The sequence below is a fragment of the Delphinus delphis genome, chromosome 20 (genome assembly GCF_949987515.2).
Source record: "Delphinus delphis chromosome 20, mDelDel1.2, whole genome shotgun sequence".
In the NCBI taxonomy this organism is placed as follows: Eukaryota; Metazoa; Chordata; class Mammalia; order Artiodactyla; family Delphinidae; genus Delphinus; species Delphinus delphis.
In genome coordinates this window covers 52067312-52092099 of record NC_082702.1, presented here as the reverse complement: position 1 = coordinate 52092099, position 24788 = coordinate 52067312, and the positions used below count along the sequence as shown (strand labels likewise).

Below are 24788 nucleotides of genomic sequence, written 5' to 3'. Positions count from 1 at the left end.
CGGGCCCGGGCGGCCGCGGCGTCGCGTGCGGGTGGCGGAGGGCGCGTCTGCCAGGAGCCACGACCAGATGAGGCGGGCGGGTTACAAAACGTCACAGGGGTTCCTGGGGACAGGTAGCACGCATTGGTCCCGCTGATCCATTGTTCGCCTTCCTAGAAATCTTACCTCGGGCCACAATTGGATAGAAGAAAAAGCAATGCGTTCAGGAACTTTACTTCCCAAAGATTGAAAATAACCCAAGTGTTCAACAGGAGGAGAGGCGAGAGTATGTGAATTACAACTATCTCTGTTTACTAGACACTGGGAATGCACTTTTCATTCAGTATCTCATTTTGTCCTCGAAACAGACCTAGCAGGTACGTATTATAAGTTTTCCCATATTTGAAGAGAAGTAAGTAACTAGCCCGAGGTCACATACAAAAAAAAGGATTGTTATAATTGACAGAGTTAATCATTTTAGGGAGGGTAGATTTACTTTCCTGTATTTTAACTGCTGAAATTTGATTACTGTTTGGGAGACAGTGTAGCTCAGAGGAGGGTTCCAAATCCTAAGTCGGAAGAGGGACCACCAGATAGGTCATTTAAATGAGTGTAGGAGGCCAGGTGTAGTCAAAAGGGAGGGGTGAGGACTGCAGCCGAATGGGAGTTACATCCTTTGTTTAAAGGGGGCAGTGGCTACTACTCGTCTTTGGTATTGCAGGATTTATTTTTCAAGATTTTTATGTGAAAACTCCCAGCTTTTATATATTAGTAGCTCTATTTGTTTTCTATTGCTGCAATAACAAATCACCACAAACATGGTGGCCTGAAACAACACAGATTTGTTATCTTACAGTTCTGGAGGTCAGAAGTCTGAAATGAGTCTACTAGGTGAAGATCAAGGTGTTGGCATGGCTGCATGTCTTCGGGAGGCTCTGTGGAAGAATCTGTTTACTTGCCTTTTCCAGCTTCTCGAAGTCATTAATGAATGGTGAGTTGAGGCTTCTTCACATCACTGATTTCTTCAGTAGTCAGGTCTCCCTCTGCTCTCTTCTATTCCTCTTCCACTTTTGAGGACCCTTGTGATCACACTGGGTCCATCCAGGACATCCGGGATAACCTCCCCAACTGCAAAGTCCTTTTGTTTTGTAAAGTAACAGATTTACATATTCCAGGGATCAGGATGTGGACATCTTTGAGAAGGGTACTATTCTGCTTCACAGTAACGAATTCTGAATTAAAAAGTACTGTGGGCCCCAAACCCCCGACATCTGTGTGAGAGATAGCATCCACGGGCTATTGTTTCTTCCAGCAGTGTCCAAGAGGGCAGGCTCTGGAGGCCAACTGCCTGGGGTTAATGTGGGCTCAGTCACTTACTAGCTAGTACTAAGCTTTGGTATTCACGCCAATAGAGTGAGACTAGTAATGCCACCTGCCTTATAGGATTATTATGAAAATAAGACAAAGCGTATAAAATACTTGGCACAGCGCCTGCCACATAGTAAGTGCTCAGTAAACATGAGCTCTTTTTCCATTTTTGGAGACCCTACCTAATGTGCATTAAATTCCTTTGGCCTAGAGATCCTTGGATCTGCATTTACTACTCCATCTGATCCCACGACTGCATCTGAATGGCATATGTGTCTCTGGACCGTCAAGCACATACCAGGTAAGCATTCCCTGTATCTCATTTCCTGAAGCAGAAGCCTCTGTCTGGGAGGGCTGCAGGGTGCAGGTTCAAGTGATTCCACTCTAGGCTGGGTAATACTGGGTTGGCCAGAAAGTCCCTTTGGGTTTTTCTGTAAGATGTTACAGAAAAACCCAAAGGGACTTTCTGGCCAACCCAATATGAATAGTGGCTTTCTCGTTCAGGCTCTCATTGCACATCCTTGCAAAGCACCAGAAAGGGCTGTGAGCCTATGGGAAACCATCCCAGGAACCTGCAGGGCCTCTGTACAGACCTAATATGGGCATTCAGGCACTGAGTAGAAGTGCCTACCATATGTGTGCACATAGGAACAGATGCTCTAAACCATGACTGTGGTCTACAAAAAAAATTAGCGTTATTAAGCCCCTACAGACTCAGTGCCTCACTCTGAGATAACTGAAGTGTCTAAGCCATTTGCTAATTAAATCTAAACAAATATATTTCACATAAAATACCTATTGGTATAGACAATACCAATACATTATATTGGTATAAAGCATTGTTTAGCCCCTTCTGATTGTGTTTATATCTGTATATTAAGCCTCTTTTTGATTTTCATCAGAAGTAACTGATATACTAGTTTTTAAATATCTCATTTAAATTGGTGTTTTTCTCCTCTGCTTTGGCCACTGGCTAACGCCATCCAAATTTTTCCTTTTATTCTAGCAGTTGAGGAGGCACTTGTATGTTCTTACGTGGTAATCTTACCTCTAGTTTTATTTTGTCCTCCTATTCTTTTTCTGTCCTTCATTTGCCCAGATTGCCTCACCTTTTAATTTTTTGTTAAAAATTAATTAATTAATTTATTTTTGGCTGTGTTTGGTCTTCGTTGTGTTGCGCAGGCTTCTCATTGTGGTGGCTTCTCTTGTTGCGGAGCACAGGGTCTAGGCACGTGGCTTCAGTAGTTGCAGCACGTGGACTCAGTCGCTGTGGCTCGCGGGCTCTAGAGCGCAGGCTCAGTAGTTGTGGCGCACGGGCTTGGTTGCTCCGCAGCATGTGGGATCTTCCTGGACCAGGGCTCGAACCCGTGTCCCCTGAATTGGCAGTTGGATTCTTAACCACTGCGCCACCAGGGAAGCCCCTCACCTTTTAATTTTATCATAATTGTAACATATGTTGTTATAACCCCAAATCCTTTGTGGATAAAGATAGGGAGTAGATTTTAAAGTGTTATTGTAAAAGGACATGCAATTTAGTGATGATCACTGTAGGATTTTCACCACAAGTGACCGATACACCCATTTTTAAATATCTTTATTCACAAACCTGTATATTATCTGTCAGTTCGAATGCCATATGTATGATAAAATAGACGAGAAGTACCATATTTACAATGAAATCATTATTTTATATAGCTGAATGAACTGATAGGCTACCTCCTGCAATAATAACTTAATGGGCCCAATTCTACCTTTTGAATGGACCAATTTTATGGTTCTCCTGGAAAGTTTTGGGTTGGGTATAGTTTCTTGTTTCTTCTTTCTGTGATCCAAGGCTTAAGAGAAAATCCCTGGAAACCAGCAACTGGAACCAGACCTCTCCAGGATTGAGGAGAGACAGGAGTGAGAGAAATGACATCCTGTCACATCTTAAAGTCCCACAACTGCTATGCTTTGCAGGAGGAGGAAAGAATCAGTCCCAAGAATTATACTGAACATTTCTAAATCATCAACATCAAGGATTAATCTCTAAAACAAGTTTGCAGATAGAAGCTATCCAGCTAGTCATTATAAAATGCATATGCAATACAGTCAAGCTGTGCTTACAAAACCGCATACATCTTATTTATCTCTAATTTTAAAATAATTCATTCCCTTATTGGGTATGCAAGTGAGCAATGGAGAAAGTGGTGCATCTGCAATACCTGAAATTAAAAAAAAAAAAAGAAAAGAAAAGAAAAGAAAATGAAAATAATCACAGGGACAACGATTTGAGTCAGTTTAAAAATGACCGAGATTAGAGGGTGGATCATGGACCCCCATTAAGTGAAGCAGAATATGCAAAACAGGGCATGATGGGATAGCAGACTAGAGCCATGAGAAAGCTCAGGGGCAATTAGTCAGCAAAGAGAGGGTCGAATGTAGTATGTTGTTAATTCTTCTGGCTGATGAAGTGTCCTGACTACTTACCGGCTGGTGCTAAGGATTTCAGTGCTTCCAGAAGATGGGGGCTAGAGAACTTAACTAGGCACCGGAGGGGTTCTTCTCTCTCAGCCAGGATGCCCCCATTTAGGTCACTTTTGAATTTCGTTTCAAGCTGTCAACAGATATATTTTTAAGTGACGATTAAATATATCAGTTGCAATGGCAAAATATAAAGAAATAGGATTATGTATTTCACTAATTCTTGTTATCAAGAAACACAGGGACTAATGGGGGTGGGAACCATTTAATTTGCTAATTGCAAACATTGAGGGCAACCAGTATATCTAACAATATTGCATGCAAAAAGCCAAGCGTGCACAGTGCCTGACACACAGGAGACCTTGCATGTCAGTTCTACCCTCAGATGCCCTTTACCTGAGCATTAGGTTTGCATTCTTAATGGAAAATGAGCAGTTTTTTGTAATCTGTCATTTCGATGTAAAAATGTCTTGTGTTTTGAGTCATTACCGCAGTTTAACTTCTTATTATAGAAGATTTAGAAAACATACAAAAGCGAGGAGCACAGTGTAATGAGTCCCCATGTGCATATCACCCAGCTGAAACAATGACTTGTCTTGTTCCATCTATTACCCTACCTTCCGTTCCCTACTGCCCACCCCCACTGGATTATTTCCAAGCAAATCCAAGACACCATAGTATCCCACCTGCAAATATTTCAATGTATCTAAAAGAGTCCTAAAAAGGACTCTTTTTCAAAACTTCACCCCCATAACATTACCACACCTAAAAAAATTAATAACAGTTCCTTCATATCATCAAATATATAAGTACTGTTACTTCAGTAGGTTCTTGGCTCTTAGATTCTAACTTCATTTTATTTTTTTTTTAACTTAAAATGATCCTTAAAATTTAGAGACAGAATGCTGAAATATTTAGAGGGTGAGTAATGTCTGCAGTTAATTCAAATGGTTCAGAATAAAGAAAGAGAAAGAAAGCAGATGTGGCAAAATGTTAACCATTAGTAAATTTTGAAACAAAGGGGAAATGAATGCTCATTGTAATATTCTTGCGTGTTTTCTGAAGGTTTGACATTTTTCAAAATAGAAAAGGTAGGGAAAAATTAGTAGCAGGTATGAAAAAATGTATGCCTTGACTTATAGAACAGACCCATTCTAAGATGTGTATAAAGAGAAGTTTTGTGGACTAAATCTTATGTATCCTAGATCAGTGGTTCTCTGTGCAGAATCGGCTAGAGGGCTTGTGAAGACAGCTGTCTGGGACCCACCTCCAGAGTCCGCAATCCAGTAGGACTAGAATGGGGCCAAGAACCTGCCTTTCTTACCCGTATTCCCAGCTGAGGCTGATTCTGCTGGTCCAGGGACCACACTTTGAGAATGACTTTCTTAAGAGTGTGAGCTGTTTAAAAGAAATGGGTTGAAACCTGCCATTCAGGGAGCATAACTTGAAAGGTGTCAGTCAACTTTTCCCACTAAAAACAAATCAAACCAAACAGGCACTGGGCCTGAGTGAGCAGATCAATGGTAGATTTAAAGTGTGGTCCGTAGCTGCAGAAGGTTCCTTCTAAGCAGAAAGAATTTTATTGGAAGGTCTGAGGGGAGGAGGGTGTTATGAGTATGAGCATGAGTATTAGATTAGCGTGATCATGATATAAGCCTTGAATTCTTCTAATGGTGGCCATGGGCTTGCTCCCCACCTGGCTTTCCTGGTGGGCAAGCTTCTGTAATGAGCCAGGTTTGCAGGCTGCTGGGTTTTCTCCACGTGATGCCAACTGGGCTTTGTAATGACTTATTTATTCACTCTTTTATTTAATAAGTATTTATGAGCACTGACCATGTGCAAGCATTGTTCTAGGTGTGGGTGCGCTAGAAAGGTGTAACCTACCTTTTTTTTTTTTCTCAAAAATACAGATCACAGCTGGTTATACATAACTGAATTAATATGAAAGGTGAAATGAAAAGACAAATTCAAAATTTCCAAAGGTCTCCTTTGCAACAGAGGAACTTACTAAATATGATAAAGAAGTCTATTTTAACTCATAAACTTTTTATACAACATTAAAGTGACAAATGAATAAGAGACAGTTTCTTAGATCTGTTTTCCACTTAGTTTTAGTTCTTTTCAAAAAATCTTGATAAGTTGTAGTTAGTTTATAGCAGTGTCCTACCTTATATTGTGCAAATTCTAGCCTTGGTTGTGGATAGTCTCCAAAAATTTCTTGAGTCACTCTCTGGACCCTCTCTTTTTCTGTTTTGTTTTCATGAATGATCCTTGAATCCACTACAGATGGAAGATTTCAAGAGAAACAGCTGTTATATATTTAATATTATTATAATAATATATATTTCATCCATAAAGTATCATCCTTTCATTCCTAACCTTTCAACTTGCTTGCATAACTTAAAAATAATGTTTACTGTTTCTTCTCGATTGTAATAATTTCTTATTGTTGAAAAGCTGGAAAGTATAGGCTGGTAAGAGAAAATAAAAATCACCCATAATTCTACCACACAGAGATAAGTACTGTTAACATTTTAATCTATTTGTCTAACCCTTTTTTCAGTGAATAAAAAGATATGTATTTTTTAAACTGGGATTATAAAATACACACAATTTTGTATCCTGCTTTCTTTACTTAACATGACATCAATAGCAGTTCCTATGCCATTGGAAAGTCATAAATATGTTTAGTTCATAATGGCTGTACCATTTCATTTTATTGCCAAGTCACTGCCAAGAGAGAGGAACATTTTCATTTTTATAAATCTATATTGTACCCCATCACTTTTCTGAACTTTCTGATCTACATTAGTAGTTTCATACTATATTCTCCTGGGTTTTCTAGGAAAGGACTCATGTCACCTGTGAGTAGCAACAGGGTAACAATTCTGATTACAGGCACACCTCAGAGATAAGAGGGTGCAGTTCTATACCACTGCAATAAAGTGAGTCACATGAATTTTTTGGTTTCCCAGTGCGTATAAAAGTTATGTTTATATTGTACTGCAGTCTATTAAGTATGCAACACTATTATGTCTAAAAGGACAATGTACATACCTTATTTAAAAAGTACTTTATTGCTAAAAAATGCTAACCATCATCTGAGCCCTCAGGGAGTTGTAATCTTTTTGCAGTAGTAACATCAAAGATCACTGATCACAGATCACCATAACAAATATAATAATAATGAAAAAGTTTGAAATATTGTGAGAATTATGGAAATGTGACACAGAGACGTGAAATGAGCAAATGCTGTTGGAAAAATGGCGCTGAGAGATTTGCTCAATGCAGGGTTGCCACAGACCTTCAATTTGTAAATAACGCAATACCTGTGAGATGCAATAAAATACTCAGGAAGCATTAAGAGCCTGGGCTCCACACTCAGATTCGGATTTCACTCCTGGCTTTGCCGATTCCTAGCTATGTGATTTTGCCTCACAAGTTACTAAACCTCTCTGAAACCCAGTTTCCTGATGAAAAGAGCTTGTTCATGGGACTGCTGTGAAGAAATAGGAAATGACTCATATAAACACCTTAGTATGGTGCCTGGCACAGAAGAAATGCTCAACAACTGTTAGTTAATTTTTGTTTTTGTTCTGAGTATTATTAGATGCCAGTCTAGTAAATTCTAAAAGAGATTATGGTAGCTTAGCTTCCCCACTTCAACAGAAATGTAAGTTTCAATTTTCTGAAAACAGTAAATACTTTTGAATCACATCCTGGTACATAAATGTTTTCCTGGGTGACAGAAATCTGAAAAGGAGTGTCCTTCCAAATTTCAGTTTTTATCTTAAAACACACATACTATTTATATCTAGCCCAAGGCTTCGTTCTTGTAGAGGTGTAGTAGAGTTGTGAGTTTCAAAGATCTAGGAAAAAGAAAAAAGAAAAAAGTGAATGTTTTCCTAATTTTATCACCTTGAAGTATAGATATTAATTGCTTTTAATGCACAAAAATATGGCAAATCTTATCTTTAGTTTTTCCCAACACAAAGATTTGAGGCCATTTGCAGACTGAGTTGAGCATTTCTCCTAGAGCGATGTTGGCAGAGAATGCCAGCAACATGGCTGCTTTATTTGAGGAGCTCTGTACCTTGTTAACGTAAAAAATGGATCTGGAAGAAGTATAGCTGGTGAATGCAAAAGCTAGAGGAATCAGAGGCAGCATTTACAATGTGATGTTTCAGCTTTATATATATGTCTTTATAACTGTAAAAAATTTGCTGAGATTCCTTATCGAAAAATAACTTTCCTATTGTAAGTCTGAACCTCTCAGACCCCTTCGCTTACTTTCCCCACTGAAGCCATTGTTTTTATAATTAAGTGTTTGACAATATGAATTTTCCTAGAAATGCAACTGTCATAGGAGAACCATTGATAGCAATCTGGTAGGAGGGTGGTAGGTAAGAGGGAGGGGCTGCTGTGGGAGAAAATCATTATCTAACTTCTTAATGTTAGATTTTTTCCTTAAAGAGTAGCTTGCAGAGAGCCATCACTTCTTTCTACTTAGAACAGATGAAAATACATAAGTATAACATACCTAAGGGCTCAAAGATATACACAGAGCCTTAACAATCCTATAGGAATGTGAACATCTAAGCACACAGATGCCATGCAGAGGAAAAAACAAACAAACAAACAAAAAACCCCTGAGCCTGGGAGCAAGGCCAGATCCGTTCTTATCATTAAAGGGGAACAATGTGTTCAAATAATTTTGACAAATAAATTGTGGGACTTAATAAACCAATGCCTTCTCCTTTACTTCCAACTCCTGTATCACCTGCTTGACTGATGGGACAAAAAATTCTGCTTCTCTCTTGCAGAACAGAATAATATAATCAGCTTCAAAAGACAGTGTCGAGTTACTCTGAAGAGAAAATAAATTCTGATCGGAATAGATGATTTGGAAACGGGGACCTATAACATAGACCCCAATGACTAATGGGCAGTATAAAATACAACGCAACTATAAAAAGATGAGAGAGAGAAATTATATTGTTTCCTTTCATGTTAACTGAAAACTTTCTGCACTTCAGGGATATCTGACGTGATCTCCTATCACTGGAGGTAGACTTTCCCACCTGCTCAGCTTCTAAATTATGTGTGAAAGAGAAAATGGAGACTTAACTTTAAATAGAGTCACTGATGGGCTCACCTGATTATACTGTTTAAAAACAATAGCCTTAAGAGAGTCCAGATACCGGCTTCTGAGGTCCATTTTCACAATCTGATGGTGTTTGCTAGCAATTGTCAGTGCCTTGAAGTGAAAATTAGCAAGACTATTAGCATTACTGTGTCTATCTCTGTATTTACAATACTTGTTCAGGAAAAAATCCAGAACAATTAAATCTCATGGCCTGTTACTCAGCTTGAAAAACAAAAACAGGGGCTAATGGCATTAAGATTCTCACAAATGTAAGGTCTTTTGTAATACCATTTTTAGAAAAGTGATCCTGTTTATTTTTTTTATTAAAAATTTTTTTTTTTTTAATTCTTGGCCGCACCAAGCAGCATGTGGGATCTTAGTTCCCCAGCCAGGGATCGAATCCGTGCCCCCTGCAGTGGAAGCACGACTCTTAACCACTGGACTGCCAGGGAAGTCCCAAAGTGATCCTGTTTAAAGTTAGGAATTATAATAAATGAAATTCAGAGTTAAGAATAAACAGTGAATACTCAAATGTTACCATTTTTGATGACTAGTCATTAATACTACGATACTGCCATACAAAAATGCAAATATGTGTGTGCGCTCTAGGACAAAGTTTGAAGAAAAAAGTGCAAATTAAATGCAACTTATAAAAGCTTCCCATCGTCTGGGGAAACAAGTTGGAAGACTGAAACAGAATTAATCGAATAAGGTATTTACCTGGAACTAGAGCGTAGAAATAAGTTTGCCTTAAGATACACATTAGAAAAGAACATTAGCTTTTGGGGTGATGTTTAAACTAGGTGGGACAGGGTGGACTCACCTGGCTGTCAGTGGATGGAAAACCACCATTTATTATGGAGGAAGAGACTCCAAATGTAAAGGAGAGTTAAGTGTTAGAAAGAAATAGAAGTGAGCAGCAGTAGCAATCTTTCTGCCATTTCAGTAAACACCTAAGGAGTTTAAATGACAAGTCCGCCTGCCTGGAGGACTTGGTGTTCTACTTGGCACTAGAGATGATGCAGCCAGGATGGCAGAGCTGCTTATCTACAGTCAGCTCTGGAACCAACTGAAGCACCATTGTAGTTGTGAATGTGAAGACGGTGGAAGCAGCAGCAGCTGCCAGGCTAATTTAGGGATGGCTTATTTGGGGGAAGATGCTAGGAAGCCTATGACACCAAAGGCAGAACCATAAACAGAAGCAGGCTCTGACCAGAGGACCATCTTCTGTTAAAGCACGCTTCTTGTGTACGCAATGTGGGGAAAATGGTTACAAATGAAAATAATGTTCATTAATAGGTAAATGATGAGGTCATGAAAAAGTAGTGAGGTACATTCATATGTAACCTCATTGAAATGTTCTGTTAAGTTAGAAAAAGCAAATTACAGACCCTATGTACCAGTGTGGTTTTTGTAATAAAACATCTTCTGAAAGGAAATAGCAGAACTGTTAAAAGCAGTTATTTTGGGTGAATGGGATTGCGCAGAAGGGTATGGAGTCTTAAAAGACTGTTCAGAGACTTCTATGTTGGTTGGATTTTTACCTTGATTGTGTACTACTTCTCAATTACAAGACAGTAATGAAGAGTTCTAAACCAATGCTTATGCTGTCCTCCCACTTGTAGAATAATAACGTTTTCTGCTTCTTATTTTAGGAGATAAAGAATTACAGGTGGTATTTTCTTTTTTGGCTGTGCCGTGCAGCATACTGGATCTTAGTTCCCTGACCACGGACTGAACCTGTGCCCCATGCAGTGGAAGCGCGGAGACTTAACCACTGGACTGCCAGGGAAGTTCCCCTACAGGTCGTATTTTATATCAAATGATATTGAGCAGTTTAAACCTACACGGACCTGAGATAAGGATAATACAGCATTATAGCTTATAGTAATTAGTGCCATACCTGACCCAGAAGGGGTAGATTGCTTTTCAGTTGGGAGGAAGAAGTGAAGGCATATGGTGTTTGGGAATAATATACCACGTAAGCAGGTTTGTACTGGTTTGGCTTTCTATACTGTGTTCCCCAGGCAATTCGAATCCATACTGCATTCTCCTCAGCATCTCTGAAGCTGACTGTCACCTTATTTAAAAAAAAAAAAAAGATGTAAGTTTCCTAATTAAAATCTCATGTGGCACCAACAACAGGTGCTTTTTAGGGGTGAAGGATGTTATTATAATCTTGCACACCGGCTGAGGTCTGGCAGTCTTTTCTCCTACGATTTTTTTTTTTTTTTTTTTGGCCGTGCCGTGAGGCATGCAGGATCTTAGTTCCCCAGCCAGGGATTGAAGCCATGCCCCCTGCAGTGGAAGCATGGAGTTTTAACCACTGGACCACCAGGGAAGTCCCTCTCCTACTCTTCATTACAGTGTTTTGGGAAATCTTTGGGAAAGTATTTTGTGGTCGTTTTGTAAAGATACATTCGTGCCTTGCAAAGTCTTTTGGAAGGAAAAAAATTTTAAATCCTACAAGCAGGATATGACATCAGAAATTTTCAGTAATTTCTTGGGCTTTGTCCTGAAAAACTATAAGAGTTTATGAAGCAAAGCAGCCTCACAAATGAGATATCTTATAAGGAAGCATTTTTAGCATTGAACACAGACCTAGCATGCACTGTAAAGTTTAATAGTAAGATTTCTATGTAGCAATGGGCTTAAAAAAATACTAATCCTAATGCTTTTATGCATTTAGCTCAGGTGCTAAAAATTACCCCAAAGCAAAGTTACATAGCGAGAATATAAGAAATTCTACATTGTTTCCATTTCATGGATAAAATATAGACCTTTCTAAACTTTTAAATATGATTGCCAGTTTCTATGGAATTAATAGCTCACTTCTAGATTATTAGCCCCCCTTGCAGCTCAGACCCTGGAGATACTTGAGACAGGCACACTTGGCTTGCCCACATCCCTGGTTTTTTTTTTTTTTTTTCCTGGCTGTGCTGCGCAGCTTGCGGGAGCTTAGTTCCCTGACCAGGGATTGAACCCGGGCCCTCGGCAGTGAGAGTGTGGAATTCTAACCACTGGACCACCAGGGAATCCCCTGCCCACATCTCTTTATTTCCTCCCTCTTGTATCTTATTCCTGGTGAACACATGGCTGCTGACATTAGCAAAGAAGGCAGTTACAGTTGTCCCTAAGGATTCTGGATGATTGGTTCCAGGACCCCTCTCAGATACCCCTCTCAGGATACCAAAATCCGAGGATGCTCAAGTCTCATATAAAATGGTGTAGTAATTGCAAATAACCTGTGAGATTCTCCCACATACTTTAAATCATTTCCATGTTACTTATAATACCTAATAGAAAGTAAATGCTATGTAAATAATCATAAGTACAACATGAATGCTATGTAAACAGTTGCTGACCCAAAGCAAATTCAAGTTTTGCTTTTTGGAACTTTCTAGAATTTTTTTTCCCGAATATTTTCAATTTGTGGTTGGTTGAATCCATGGATGTTGAACCCATGTATATGGAGGGCCGACTGTATTTTGACTCTGCCCACTCTTTATCTGGTTGCTTCCCCAAATTTCCTCAGTGTATCAGACAAGGAACCCAAGACAAGGGGCATGGAGGGTACAGAGCAGTCTGACCTTCTCCTAGATGAACAGCACAGCCCTCGGCCCCAGCAGGCATGCAGTGGACCTCTGCCAGCTTGAATGGAAGAGGACAGGATCTTATTCTGAATAGCCTCTTTGCATCACATTACAAAAGAAAATAAGTGTGTAAAGTCAACATTGAGTGTAGTGTACGGAGGGCACATTTTCGCTAGGAGAAAATTGGTAGCATTCAACGGAGTCAGGTAGTCTCTAGTCTAGAATGAGGATAACTTAAGTGAGGGCTCATGAAGGGACTTAAAGAGGTCTGTGACCTCCTGAATTGGATGCACCGTTGGATGGACATGTCTAAAGGTGTGCTTTTCTAGAGAGGTGCTGTGCCACTTATCAAAATGTTCTTAAGGGTCTATAGTCCAAAAAAAGGTTAAAAATCAATAGGCTAAGAGGAAAGGGCGTCCACAGAGTCAGTGTAATCCTGGCCCGGCTGGCCGATGCTCCATCTCACATTCTTAAAGTAAAGAAGATACTCAGATACCTGTAGAGGCAGGGCCCAAATATAGATATTTATTATTTTCCCAAGAAACTACCTCAATGGATATCCTCCTGCAATACCTGGGATAAAGCGTTTCACAGAGGAGAGCTCAGATTAATATTGCTCAAGCTTAAATGAGTGCAGCCAAGGGACTTCCCTGGCGGTCCAGTGGTTAAAACTACGTGCTTCCAATGCGGGGGGCGCGGGTTTGATCCCTGGTCAGGGAACTAAGATCCCACATGCCATGTGGAACAGGCAAAAAATTAAAAAAAAAAAAAATTTAAGATGACATAAACGACTGTGGCCAAGGGTCCTAAGTGGTTTGGCGAAACTGGGACTGTTCTCTTGGCCAGGGTATCCTCCACTAGCCATCAACTGTCAGTAACTGGCCAAGGCCCACAAGCTACTGAACATACCTATGTTTGGCGTGAGAATCAAATGAAGCTTACAATACAAAGAATCACCACATATTTAACACATTAACATACTTAACACAGACCATCATTATTATACTACATGATACAGGCATAGAAAGGGACAAAAAATGTGCTACCTTACGATTGAAGCAGTTTTTAGTTTGTCTCTTCTTTGTAAGTTTTTCCAAGAACTTTGTATTTTGAAGAGTTTTACCTGGTATGATGTGCAGTTAATCTCTCTCTCTCTCTCTCTCACACACACACACACACACACACACTCACTCACTCACTCACTCACTCACTCTCCACCCATCACTCCCCAGTTAGGCTCCCTGTGACCTTTCATATCAGCTTCTCTCCCCCATTGGTTCAGGGCAGGAGTTCTTTACCTGAAGTCCATGGTTAGAATTCAGGGCATCTGTGGACTTGGTGGGGGAAAAATTTCATCTTTATTTGTACTAATTTCTAACTGAAATTTAGCATCTCCTTCAACTGGAAAGTAGGCATCAAAACAGTGGAATTTTAAGACCCGTTACTTTGTTGTCCATAGAAATCCCAAATACTCTTATCATATTATAATTGTTGCACATGCCTCAAAAATATCATTTACACCTATTAGTACTTTGAATCTAGTTGCTTTTAGACCCATCATGAGATTATTTATTGTGTTAATAAAGAAGCACATGCATTACTTATCACAATTTGCCATTTTAATACCTTAACTGTATTTTTAATACCTTTTGTTTCCCCTGTGAGTCTATGGATTTTATTTTATAGCATTTAAATACACTCTTCTGAGAAGTGGTCCATAAGCTTCACTAATAGCCAAAGGGTCCTTGGCACAAAAAGGTTAAGGTGCCTGTCCTAGAGCAGCAGGTGAGTCACTCTTCACTCCTGGGCACCAGGAGGTGCTATTTGTCATGACGTCACCATCATCAGCCTTTGGGAAAGTGGAGTTATCCAGCCACTAGTTAAGTTATGTGGAGGAAGGTGAAGATAAGCCGGGAGTCCTCAGTCAGTTGAGGAAAGGGCTGAGGACACGTGGGCCAGCTCGGAGTAGAGGGACGGGGAGACAGAGAAGACACACGGCCTTTACCTGCTCATCCTCATCTAAAACCTGCAGTAGACAAAGCACGTCACTCTCTAGCTGGCCTTTCAAGCAGGACAGATATGATCAGTAAAAAAGCTCCTTTGTCCCCCAGCCTCCCCCGCTAGTGTGCCTGAAATTCATTCAGGAGGCAAAAGCTTTTGGTAGTGGTAAGAAAAGAGAAATCTAACAACTGAAATACATGGGCATCAAAGTGGGAGGAAATGTGAGTGTTTCAGACTCTTTTCTCCATGCCTGGTGAGGGCAGTGGCCTGGGGTTAAAAGAACAGAAGTTCCTGGTGCCTAAAACAGGGACAGGAAAGACCATCAAGTGAGAAGGTGTTGGGAGGGAAGATGCGGATAAACTCTGAACTGGACCAGAGAGAGAGAGAGAGAGAGAGACGAGTGTTTCTCAAGATGAGTTAGCCAGTCATGTTCAGCTTCATAAGAAGGCTGCTTCCAGAAGGGTCCAAACCACATATCCACAACACTTGTGGAGGGCTGGCCAGGGGTCATGTGGTAATGAGGCTCTTTGTTTAAAAAAAAAAAGCAGGTGCATGTGCCACAGCCACAGTCCAGACAGGACTCTCCTGTAATGTCTGCAAAGTTCATAATTTCATGGTAAGAAGAGTTTTCAAATAATATAATCCAAAATAAGAACTTAGGAGCAAGGTAAAAAAAAGTGCTTGCTTATTCACAAAATTAAAAAAAAAAAGGAGACATACCTTCTCTTGGTTCACAATTTTCTTTGAATTAATTTATAAATTAAATGCAGGGAATTCCCTGGTGGTCCAGTGGTTAGGACTCTGCGCTCTCACTGCTGAGGTCCTGGGTTCAGTCGCTGGTCAGGCAGCTAAGATTCTATAAGCCGTGTGGCGCAGTCAAAAAATAAATAAATGCACCCCTACTCAAACGGCTGAAGATTTTGTTTTGTTCTGTAAACCTGAGAAAATGTTTCTAAGATTCATCTGGAGAAACAGTTAGGACATTTTTGACAAAGAAGAGTAATTGGGGGTAGGGGCCGGGTTGACTTGTCTTAAGGGTTATTGAAATGTTTTAAAAAATACAGCGATTAAAGGAGTGGGGAGTTTGCTCCAGGCAAGTGGCCCTCCTGATATCAAATCCAGAAGCAGGCAGAGCAGCCTACGTGGTAACTGGCAGGACCGCTCTGAGTGGTCTCCCTGCAGGGGCAGAGCCGGCCCTGGAGGAACAGACCAGAGTAGGTGCTGCCTGCAGGCAGCTGCTCTCACTCAGGCTAAGGCCCTGCTCCTGCTGGAGGAAAGTGAAGGGGGCGGTGAGGAGGGGCCAGTGGGATTACTTCCACGTGTGGGACACATCTGGAGCAAGAAGAAATATTTCCCTCCAAGAGTCTTCTGGCAGAAAGAACAGAGCTTGAGGATGAGCCTGGGGAAAGGATGTACTTTTACTGGGACCTGAGCACATTTATAAGCAGTATAGTAGGAATCAGAAGAGGCAAGAGATTAAGGATGCAAGAGAACAGAGGAAAATAAAGCAAGTATGTTGGATGAGGACACAGGAGATGGATTCACAGCACACACAAAGGGTCATTATAAGAAAGGAGATGAGGGAATATGTTCGGTGGCAGGTGGGTAAGTAGAAAGCAGGACCAGTTACAGACAGGATGAGGTAAGGGGATGGAGAGACAGGTCAAGGAGTTTATCAGAGAAGAGGGAACACCGCTATGCCAGAGAGGACGGGCAGTGCACAGTGAATGGGACAGTTTTTGGTGTGTCTTTATATGCAAGGAGGACTAAGGCAGAGTAAGGTGGAAAGGGAATGAAGGAGGGGAGGCTGTTAAAAAGTGATCACCTCAGGACCTACTGCATATCACAGGGAACTTGGCTCAACATTCTGTAATAACCTAAATGGGAAAAGAATTTGAAAAAGAATGGATACTTGTATGGGTATAACTGAATCACTTTCCTGTATGCCTGTAACACATCACTGTTAATCAACTGTACTCCAATATAAAATAAAAATTAAAAAAAAAAAAGCAATCACCTCAACCTAGGATAAGATGTTGAGGTGGTACCTGTGGAAACAGACTGGCAGCTGAGGACTCTTCTGTGCTCTCAAGCTACCCTAACATTGTGACCACGAGCCACCTAGGGCCATTTAACTAAAATGCATCACAGTTAAACACGACGAACATTTTAGTTTCTCAGTCACACCAGCCACACTTGGCTACTAGCTGGGTCCTGGACGGTGCTGATCTAGAACAGTTCCATCGTTGTACAGTCCTACCGGGCAGTGCTGCTCTTGAGAAAGAAGCAGTGCCCCTGAATTGAGAGGTAAGGGGAGAGGAAAGTTTTTACACCGAGTAGAGTTTGTCTTTGATACGGAATAGAACAGTATGGAATATTACTAAGTGAAATTCTTACAAATTGAAAAAAAGAATGTAGTAGCGAATTTTAAGTGCACAGATGCCATGAAATTGAATTTTATGGAAATTCAGATAAATTTTAATCTTACATTTTTTAATGCTCTCTTAAGAATTTTCTTGAATGAACTTTTGAATTGTTCCATATCAAAAAGGTCAGTGTCTTCACCTGTCAAAATGAAAAGAAAAATCAAGAAGAATCAAGGGAGCTACAGTGTCTTCAATACATTTACAAAGATCCTGAAGATAAGCATTTGGTGTAACCTCAAAGAGCAGTAATGATCAAATCACACAAACGCTGCTGGTACCCCTGACAGAGCGTCACCAGATATATTTCTCATTTTTTTATACACGAGTAATAATCACCGCATTTGGAAAGAAAAGAGACTTACGAGGAACAAACTGCTACTCATTTTTAAATTGCCACAACATCAAATACAAGTGTTCAGTTAAAAATGGAAAACATTACCTGGTCCTTTACTCATCTGAAAAACATCCCAAACTTTCTGATGCCGATGAAATTGAGTATCTGAGACAGGGAGGAAGAGCTTATTACTATCATATCAGGAGAACTTTCGAGTAACTATCATCTCAGAGAACTTTCAACTTATAAATACATATTTTTAATAATGTGAAAGTGGAGAAAATTAACAGTAATTTACAAATTAAGTTATACAGATCTTTATTCAAAATATAAATTTTAAATGGATTAAATTTACTCCAGACAAATAAAACAAGTCATAAAGAATTACTCAACATAGTAGAGATTTAGCATTTATTCTTAGACCATTTATTCTGTCCGCACAGGTCTACTCCATAGACTGCTGCATCTACGCAGCAAGCCAGGGACGATGTGCTCCTGGAACTGGTGTTTCTATCGGCTTTCCTTAGTCTGGAGCACTCTTCTCCTAGCTCGCTGCACATCTCATTCTGGTCTCTACTAAAATGCCACAGTGCAGAATGGCCTACCCTGAACACCCTACCAAAATCGACCCCCCATCCCGCCCTGCTTTAGTTTCCTTCATAGTACTTACCACTACCTGACATTACAGCATACATTTAGATGTTCATTTTTACACTGCTTGTACCTGTGGGATATTGGACTGAGTCTTGTTCACTGCTGTAGTCCCAGCATCTAGCCACTGGCTGGCATTAAACATATATATTTGATGAATGAATGAATGTATGATATAGAAGACACCCTCCAGGAGTTACAAACTTAAGAGTATCTTGGAGTAAAAATGGGCCTAGGAAGTTACTGAGTTCAGTCCCAACACATTGTCATCCTGGCTTTACTCTATCCCTGCGCTGACCTCGGTCTGCATCCCTGTGTCTTTGGACCTAGGACCAAGGTGCTCTGCACCCCATAAGAGGAGCTGTTGGCCCCAATACTCAAGGGCACCAACCTGCTGTGCCTTTGTCTTATTACTTTTCTTGTCCTGTGTCTTTTTTTTTCTTCTTTTTTTGGTGCCTTGGCATCCTTGTCTCCCCATCCCACCCCATTTATGGCGATGGCCTGACAATTCTTGATTATCCAGTTCTGTCCAAAACAGGTGTAATCAGGTATAATGTGATGCCTGCCCTGAAAGATAGCATCCAAAGGGTTTTGTTTCTTTCCGGTATTTTCTTCCTTGGTTCTCTGTTTCAGAGTTCAGATGGCCTGCTAAATGATCTTTGAATAAGGTTGCTGTCGTAATAATGGAGATTAAAAACTTTTTGTCGTTAATGATTCTTTTAAACACCGTGTAGAAGTTCATGATAAATGGCAAGGACTTAAATACAAATGCAGATATTTCCTCAAATAGAACACATGCTAGACTAATCCATGATATTTGTGACAAGCTTGGTCCACCTCTAGTGTCTCCTATCTTAGCCGGGGGCCCAATTTCCTTCTAGTTGCACATGCAGACCCCAGAGCCATGTGTGCCTCTCCCACTTAGTGCCCCCATGACCACTCTATGTGCAAGTACGGTCACTGTTAATCCTTACGTTCCTTACAGGCTGCACTGTAATTAGAACACATTCGCAGACATCTACTTTCAAATTCTGTTGATAATAATACAAAGCCTAACAAACACTAACTATGTGCTTATTGTATGCCAGTTACCGTGCTAAGGGCTTTTCAAGTCTTATCTTATTTAACCCTCATAACAATCCTGTGAAGTAGAAGCTGTTACTATGTCCATTTTACTTAGGAAAAGTCTGAGGCTTAAAAAAAGGTCGTGTGACTTGGCAAAGGACACAAGACTGGTAAGTGACAGAGCTGAAATATGAAACCAGGTCAACTTGACTCTAGAATCTGAGCCGTTACATACAAAACTGCCTCTCTGATGAAACTGGACTGGTTAAGCGTAAATACAAATCACCAAAACTTACAAATGATGTCTAAAAGGGCTGCATCATTGAGACTTGCACGATTTTCCTGAAAGAGAATATACCATTTTTAGTAATCGTGGTGATAGGTGTGGTTCTACCCCATCTACGGCACATTTTAGGATTGCTTAGAGCAGATGAGGGCCCTCTCAGTACTCTACTGACAACCTGTCTCCCATCTCTGCTCTTCTGTTAAGTAACACATACACCTTCTGATTCGTGTCTCATTACAGGTTCTCACAACTGTTCTCCCCCGATCTAATCCTCATTTATCACTTTTAACTTTTTTTTTTTAATCTATGGTATCCGTCTAGATTTCCTCTATCCCAGGTTTTCTCAACCAGGCACTAGTGACATTTTGAGTCAGATAAAGCTGTGTTGTAGAAGCTGTCCTAGGATGTAAAGGAGCATTCCTGGCCTCTACCCACTGGAAGCCAGCAGCACCCCAATCCCACAGTTTTGACACCCACAAACGTCTCCAGACATTGTGTCCTCTGGGAGACAAAATCATCCCAGCTGAGAACCACTGCTCTATACACACATATTTATATGTTTACATATTATATAGTTTCTTTCAGTGTTCTACAGAAAGATCTAATTTATTCTTTTTAATGGTTAAGGAATATTTTATGTGGACATATCATTATTTATCTAATCTCCTAAGTATAGTTGTTTCCAATTTTCTGTGTGTAAACAATGCTAGTTAACATCTTTATATATAGATATTTACATATCTATAACTAGGTATATAAATGTTTATCAATTATGATATTACATATACCTCCTTTTTTTAATTATGTTTTCCATATATGTAAATTTCGAAGTGGAATTGCTGGGTCATAAAGTATATTTATTTAAAAATGAATGAGGAGGAGCTTTCCTGGTGGTGCAGTGGTTAAGAATCCACCTGCCAATGCAGGCGACACGGGTTCGAGCCCTGGTCCGGGAGGATCCCACATGCCATGGAGCAACTAAGCCCGTCCGCCACAACCACTGAGCCCGTGTTCTAGAGCCCGTGCTCCACAACAAGAGAAGCCACCTCACTGAGAAGCCTGTGCACCGCAATGAAGAGTAGCCCTCGCTTGCCGCAACTAGAGAAAGCCCACGCGCAGCAACGAAGACCCAACGCAGCCAAAAGTAAATTAAAAAAAAAATTAGTTTCTTTTCCGCTATCGTGGTACGTAGCCCTCCTAACTTCACAGCCTAGCAGCTACCTTACATCTCTTTCGGACTAAGGAAAGGAAAGAAAAAAACCAAAGGGTAGCATCATGTTCAATGTTAATCATTTTGAACACTGTTACCTCACAAAGCAGAACCAAGTCCTGAACAAGAGATTCCTTTCTCTGCCGGAAGTTTACAGTCTGCAGTTGATTTTCAGACAAAAAATTCCAGGTTTTTAGTATTGTCATCATTTCAGTCAATGGGATTTTCAAGATGGTCCTCCTGAAAAACTCGGAAACAGTTTCATCCATCTGTTTGGCACTTTCGTAAAGACAAAACCAAAAACAGCACGATAAAGTATTAACCAAACACAAAAGTGTAACTTAGTGAATTTTCAGCATGATATTTTAGCCAGAATTTTGATTTGTAGGTCAAGCACCCAAATGTTTACCATTTTTCAGGCGCTCTGCGAACAGTGTTCCAACAGGAGGATTAAACTATTTTCTCCTTAAGCGTACTTTTAAATATGTTTTAGAGTTTTTAAAAATTAGTGCTCTCCCTCCTTTCCTGGCTAGAGTGTTCTGATCTTTTGATGGCAGTGACATGTGAATCATTCACTCACTTACTGATTCATGTATCAAATTATTGAGTATCTGTGTGTGCCAGGCACTTTTCTAGGCACTGGGGATAGATACAGCTTTAACCAAAAAGACAAAAATCCCTGCCAATATGGAGCGTCCTTTCTAGTTGGGAGAGACAGGCAACAGGAAAATCACAAAAAATGTTAAAAGTGATAAGTGCTGAGGAGAAAACGGAGCGGTGTTAGGAAGCAGTGAAAGTGGAGCAGGCTGGCAATGGGTGGTGGGGATGGAGAGCAGGCCTCAGAGAGAAGGTGACATTTGAGCCAATCCTTGGGGGAGGGAGAGTGAGCCATGGGGCTAGCTGGTGGAGGAGCTTTCCAGGCAGATGGAACAGCAAGTGCAAAAGCCTCGGGGTCTTCAAGGGACAGGGAGAAGGAGGCCTCCAGAGAGGTCAGAGTGGTGAGTGAAAAGGCACAGAGGAGGAGGTGAGGTCAGAGATCATGAAGGGCTGCCTTTATGACTAGAGGCAGAAGTCAGTCTGTCAATCTCACCTGCTTCCACCACGGCTATGGGATTTCCAAGGGCAAATAGAGGAGATTCCCCTAAAAGAATCTTGGCTGCGACGTATTTCTACCATTTAAGTGTTGAACACGGCATATAATTTATTACCATCACCCACTTCTGAAAATATATGGGTAGTTGAATATATTGCATTGCCCAAAAAGATCGTGCGGGTTTTTCTGTAACATCTTATGGCAAAACCCGCATGAACTTTTTGGCCAACCCAATACTTTGAAAAGATACTAAAAACAATAGTTAAAAATAAAGAGGAATGATTAGTTCTTTAGAGAGAAAAATAACTGAATTAAGAATGTGGGAGCAGCATGAGGATCATGAAAATTGAGCCTGACTCATTTCCTTGTCCAGATGCAGGACCCACCTGCCTTAATGTCAGGACTGAAATCCTCACCATGGTCCACAAGGCCCTGCGTTGTCTGGTTCCTGCCTCCCTGTCATCTACCACTCTCTCCTTGGCTTTCTGAGCTCCAGCTACACTGCCCTTCTAGTTTCTCTATTACAAGAGGATCCCTTCAGCTAAGGGCCATTGCATCTGCGGTGACTCCTGCTTAGAAGGTTCTTCTGCACATATTCACATGGCTCTTGTAATTTAGGTCTCAGCCATGCTTCTTCACAGAGAGACTTACCCTGACCACCCAATCTAGTTATTTCCCCACCTTGTCTTTACAGAACTATCTGAAATTATCTTGCTTATTGTTTTATTGCATTAAATATTTGATTAAGCTTCACTAGGGCAGGAACTATGTTTGTCTTATTCATAGCTGCATTGCTAGAATCTAGAACAGTGTCAGCCCAAGAACTGTCTAGTGGAAATACTTGTGGAATGAAGTCTTAAAGACTCTCCTGAAGCAGCCGTGCCTGAGGAGGTAAACAACCTGGGAAGGATTAGGGTCCAACAGTCGGTGACAATATCAAGCCAACGTCTCCCATCAAAAACACTGGAGATGGTGGTTGTTAAAATGCAGATTCCTGGGCTCCAACGATTTAAACTGGGGGTGGGGTGGGGGACCGAGAAGGGCTTGAGATTTTTGCATTTTAAGACTAAGAGTCTTAATTCCCGCTGAACTTTGGGAATGCCATTCTAAAGAATTCTGGTAGAAAGAGTCCACACAATCTCATCAATAAAGTTGGAAAACCCTTGACTAAACTCTTCTGATTCCCTGTGATTAGCTAACTTCTTTTTACATCTGAGCGCTTAGCACAGTGCTTGGCTTGGTGCTCGAGATGTAACAGCTGAATGAACGCATGACAAAAAAGGTCCCTTTTAAGTAACTTTCCTGGAAATCTGCACAGCCTAAGAGCTGCCACAAGGAGCAGCAGGAGTAATGCGAGAGGCTGCAAAGACTAAAAAGGACGGACGCCAAGGTTAACCAAAAACAAGAACACTCAACTCTGGGGAAAGCAGCAACCCAGGGCTGGGATAGTTTAGCCGGTGACAGCTCGGCGCGGCTCCAGCGTGACGCAGGCCCTACGTGAGGCCCCGCCCCACCACGGGCGGATGTGACGTCACGGCCCAGCGTCATCGCCCTCTTCACCTCAGCCTCCACTGTAGTCCCCAGCCTCCGGCCCGAGAGCAAGGGCCAATCCCACACCTTGGGACTTGCGGCAGTCGCGAAAAAGTCGCCTCAGAGGCGTGGGACGTGGCTTTTTCAAGGCTTCCGCCACGCTCGGGGGCCCGATGCCATGCCGCCAGGGGTCCTCTTACCGTACCACATCGCCGGCCGGCTCTCTCCTCATCAGATGTTCCCGCCTGCTGCACCTTCAAAGCCACCAATTGCAGTTCCCGCCGCCCTGGAGCCCCTCCCGGCGGAGCCAAAACTTTGGACTGTACCCTCGGCACAGGGGACCGTGTGGGGAGAGCGACGGAAGTGAAACTCTCCGAGTCCCCGCCTCACTCTTCTTAGCAGAGAATATTGTTTGAATGCTTTAATCCCAGTCACGAAATCTGGCTCGTCGGTTCGCCTTAAAGTTCAGGCTCTGCCGCGCCTTCGCGGACTCGCTCTCTCTCCCCCTACAGCCCCAGAAAATGGGCCTGTCCAGGCCGGATGGCGCATGCGCATCGGGCGGCGAGTGGTGGAGGCTGACCGCGCGGGGTCAGGCGTGGAGGGCGCGGAACCTTCGCCACCCGGAGCTGTTCGGGTTCCGGCGCCCTGGCCGCCGGCTTTTGGGTGCAGAGTCTTCGCCGGTGAATACCGCTTCCGCTCTCCGGGTGTGGCCGCCAGTCGGGTGAGTCTCGGGGGTCCGGGCCGTTCCGAGGAGCGCTCTCTTCGTGGCCGAGGTGTGAGGGGAGGCCGCGGGACACTCACCTGTCCCCCCTCAGGTCCCAAACTCGCGCGCCCCGCTGTGTGCCATCTTGCCGGGACTTCGCGCCCGCCTGGGGGGTTGGGACCACTGCGCTGGGTGTTGCCGGGGCGTTGGAGTCGTCCTGAGCTCCCCGCCCTCGGGCATTCTCTGGGACGCGCGCTGGTAGTTGAGAGCCGGCTTCGGTGTAGACCTTCATTGCCTGCGGGAATCGGCCTCGCCGCCGCTCTCGAGCCTGTGACCTTGGGCGAGCTCCTCCTCACCCCGAGCGTCAGCCTCCTCGCCTGTGAAATGGGTATAACCCAGCGCCTCGGTTGTGAGAAGGGAAGCCCTGAACACCGTGTCTGACGCGGTGAGCGCTCAGTACGTTGTGTGATGATTACTGTTACTGGGTATCCAGGCGTTTAGGATTTGCTTGTGGTAGGTGGGAGCCTGTTAGGGCGCATCTCAGCTTCAGAGAAAGTTCCCACCAATCCGTCTTGCGATGCGAGAATCCAGTGAGATCACCCTCAGTACGCTTTTCAAGGAAAGTGACATTCAAATCTCGTTTATTGGGTTTCAAGATTACTGAGCTTGTCGTTTCACAGTAAGTGGTTTATGAAGAGTCTTCAGTAAATCCGAGTTCTGGAAGCCTTCATTTGAAGACTTAAATGCATAAAAGAAGTTTGCGCTGGCAAAGGAATTCTGTTGTGACACCCCTTGTGTCTCCTTTTCTATCCACACAGGCTTCTGCACTTGTTTGGTTGATTTAAAGTGACCCTCATTTCCCACCTTTTTAAAAAAAATAACTATGTCGATGTCTGAATCAATTCTCAAATCCATGGTAATCCTATATTCAACCTTCAGT

At 42.0% G+C, this 24788-nt stretch overlaps 2 protein-coding genes across 7 annotated transcripts in view; one reads left to right on the top strand and one right to left on the bottom strand.

The window, feature by feature from the left end:
• The first annotated feature begins 110 nt into the window (after positions 1 to 110).
• The window catches only part of CMC2 (C-X9-C motif containing 2), a 38121-nt gene continuing 13443 nt past the window's right edge, over positions 111 to 24788 (top strand). The window contains exons 1-3 of one of the 4 annotated variants that reach the window (XM_059998835.1): positions 111 to 356; positions 836 to 970; positions 1559 to 1648. In XM_059998835.1, the coding sequence (XP_059854818.1) occupies positions 964 to 970; positions 1559 to 1648 (97 nt within the window). In that variant the 5' untranslated portion in view covers positions 111 to 356; positions 836 to 963. Of the gene's footprint in view, positions 357 to 835; positions 971 to 1558; positions 1649 to 23342; positions 23867 to 24211; positions 24294 to 24788 lie in introns of those variants that run through there. The other 3 variants (XM_059998836.1, XM_059998838.1, XM_059998839.1) reach the window with 3 other exon arrangements.
• On the bottom strand, positions 2966 to 23397 carry CENPN (centromere protein N). 3 transcript variants are annotated; one of them, XM_059998832.1, is made up of 11 exons: positions 23346 to 23397; positions 20621 to 20801; positions 19323 to 19368; positions 17416 to 17475; positions 17039 to 17115; positions 10860 to 11036; positions 8966 to 9067; positions 7616 to 7679; positions 5978 to 6090; positions 3817 to 3943; positions 2966 to 3551 (listed from the first exon to the last, which is right to left on the bottom strand). In XM_059998832.1, the coding sequence occupies exons 1-11, from the start codon at positions 23375 to 23377 to the stop codon at positions 3469 to 3471; spliced, it is 1062 nt and encodes a 353-aa protein (XP_059854815.1). In that variant the 5' UTR covers positions 23378 to 23397; the 3' UTR covers positions 2966 to 3468. The 3 variants fall into 3 exon arrangements, with proteins under 3 accessions (XP_059854815.1, XP_059854816.1, XP_059854817.1); XM_059998833.1 differs by having other exon boundaries at positions 23351 to 23391; XM_059998834.1 differs by lacking the exon at positions 8966 to 9067.

Bases quoted from the DNA above. Each gene is read 5' to 3' on its own strand.
- CENPN (XM_059998832.1), bottom strand. From the start codon at position 23,377: ATGAGGAGAGAGCCGGCCGGCGATGTGGTACG. The intron at 17,116-17,415 runs GTAATGTTTTCC...TCATTTTGACAG, and splicing joins TCAGATGAGTAAAGGACCAG to GTGAAGACACTGACCTTTTT. The intron at 7,680-8,965 runs GTGAGCCCATCA...TCTTTTTCCTAG, and splicing joins TTTTTAAACAGTATAATCAG to ATCTTTGAAACTCACAACTC.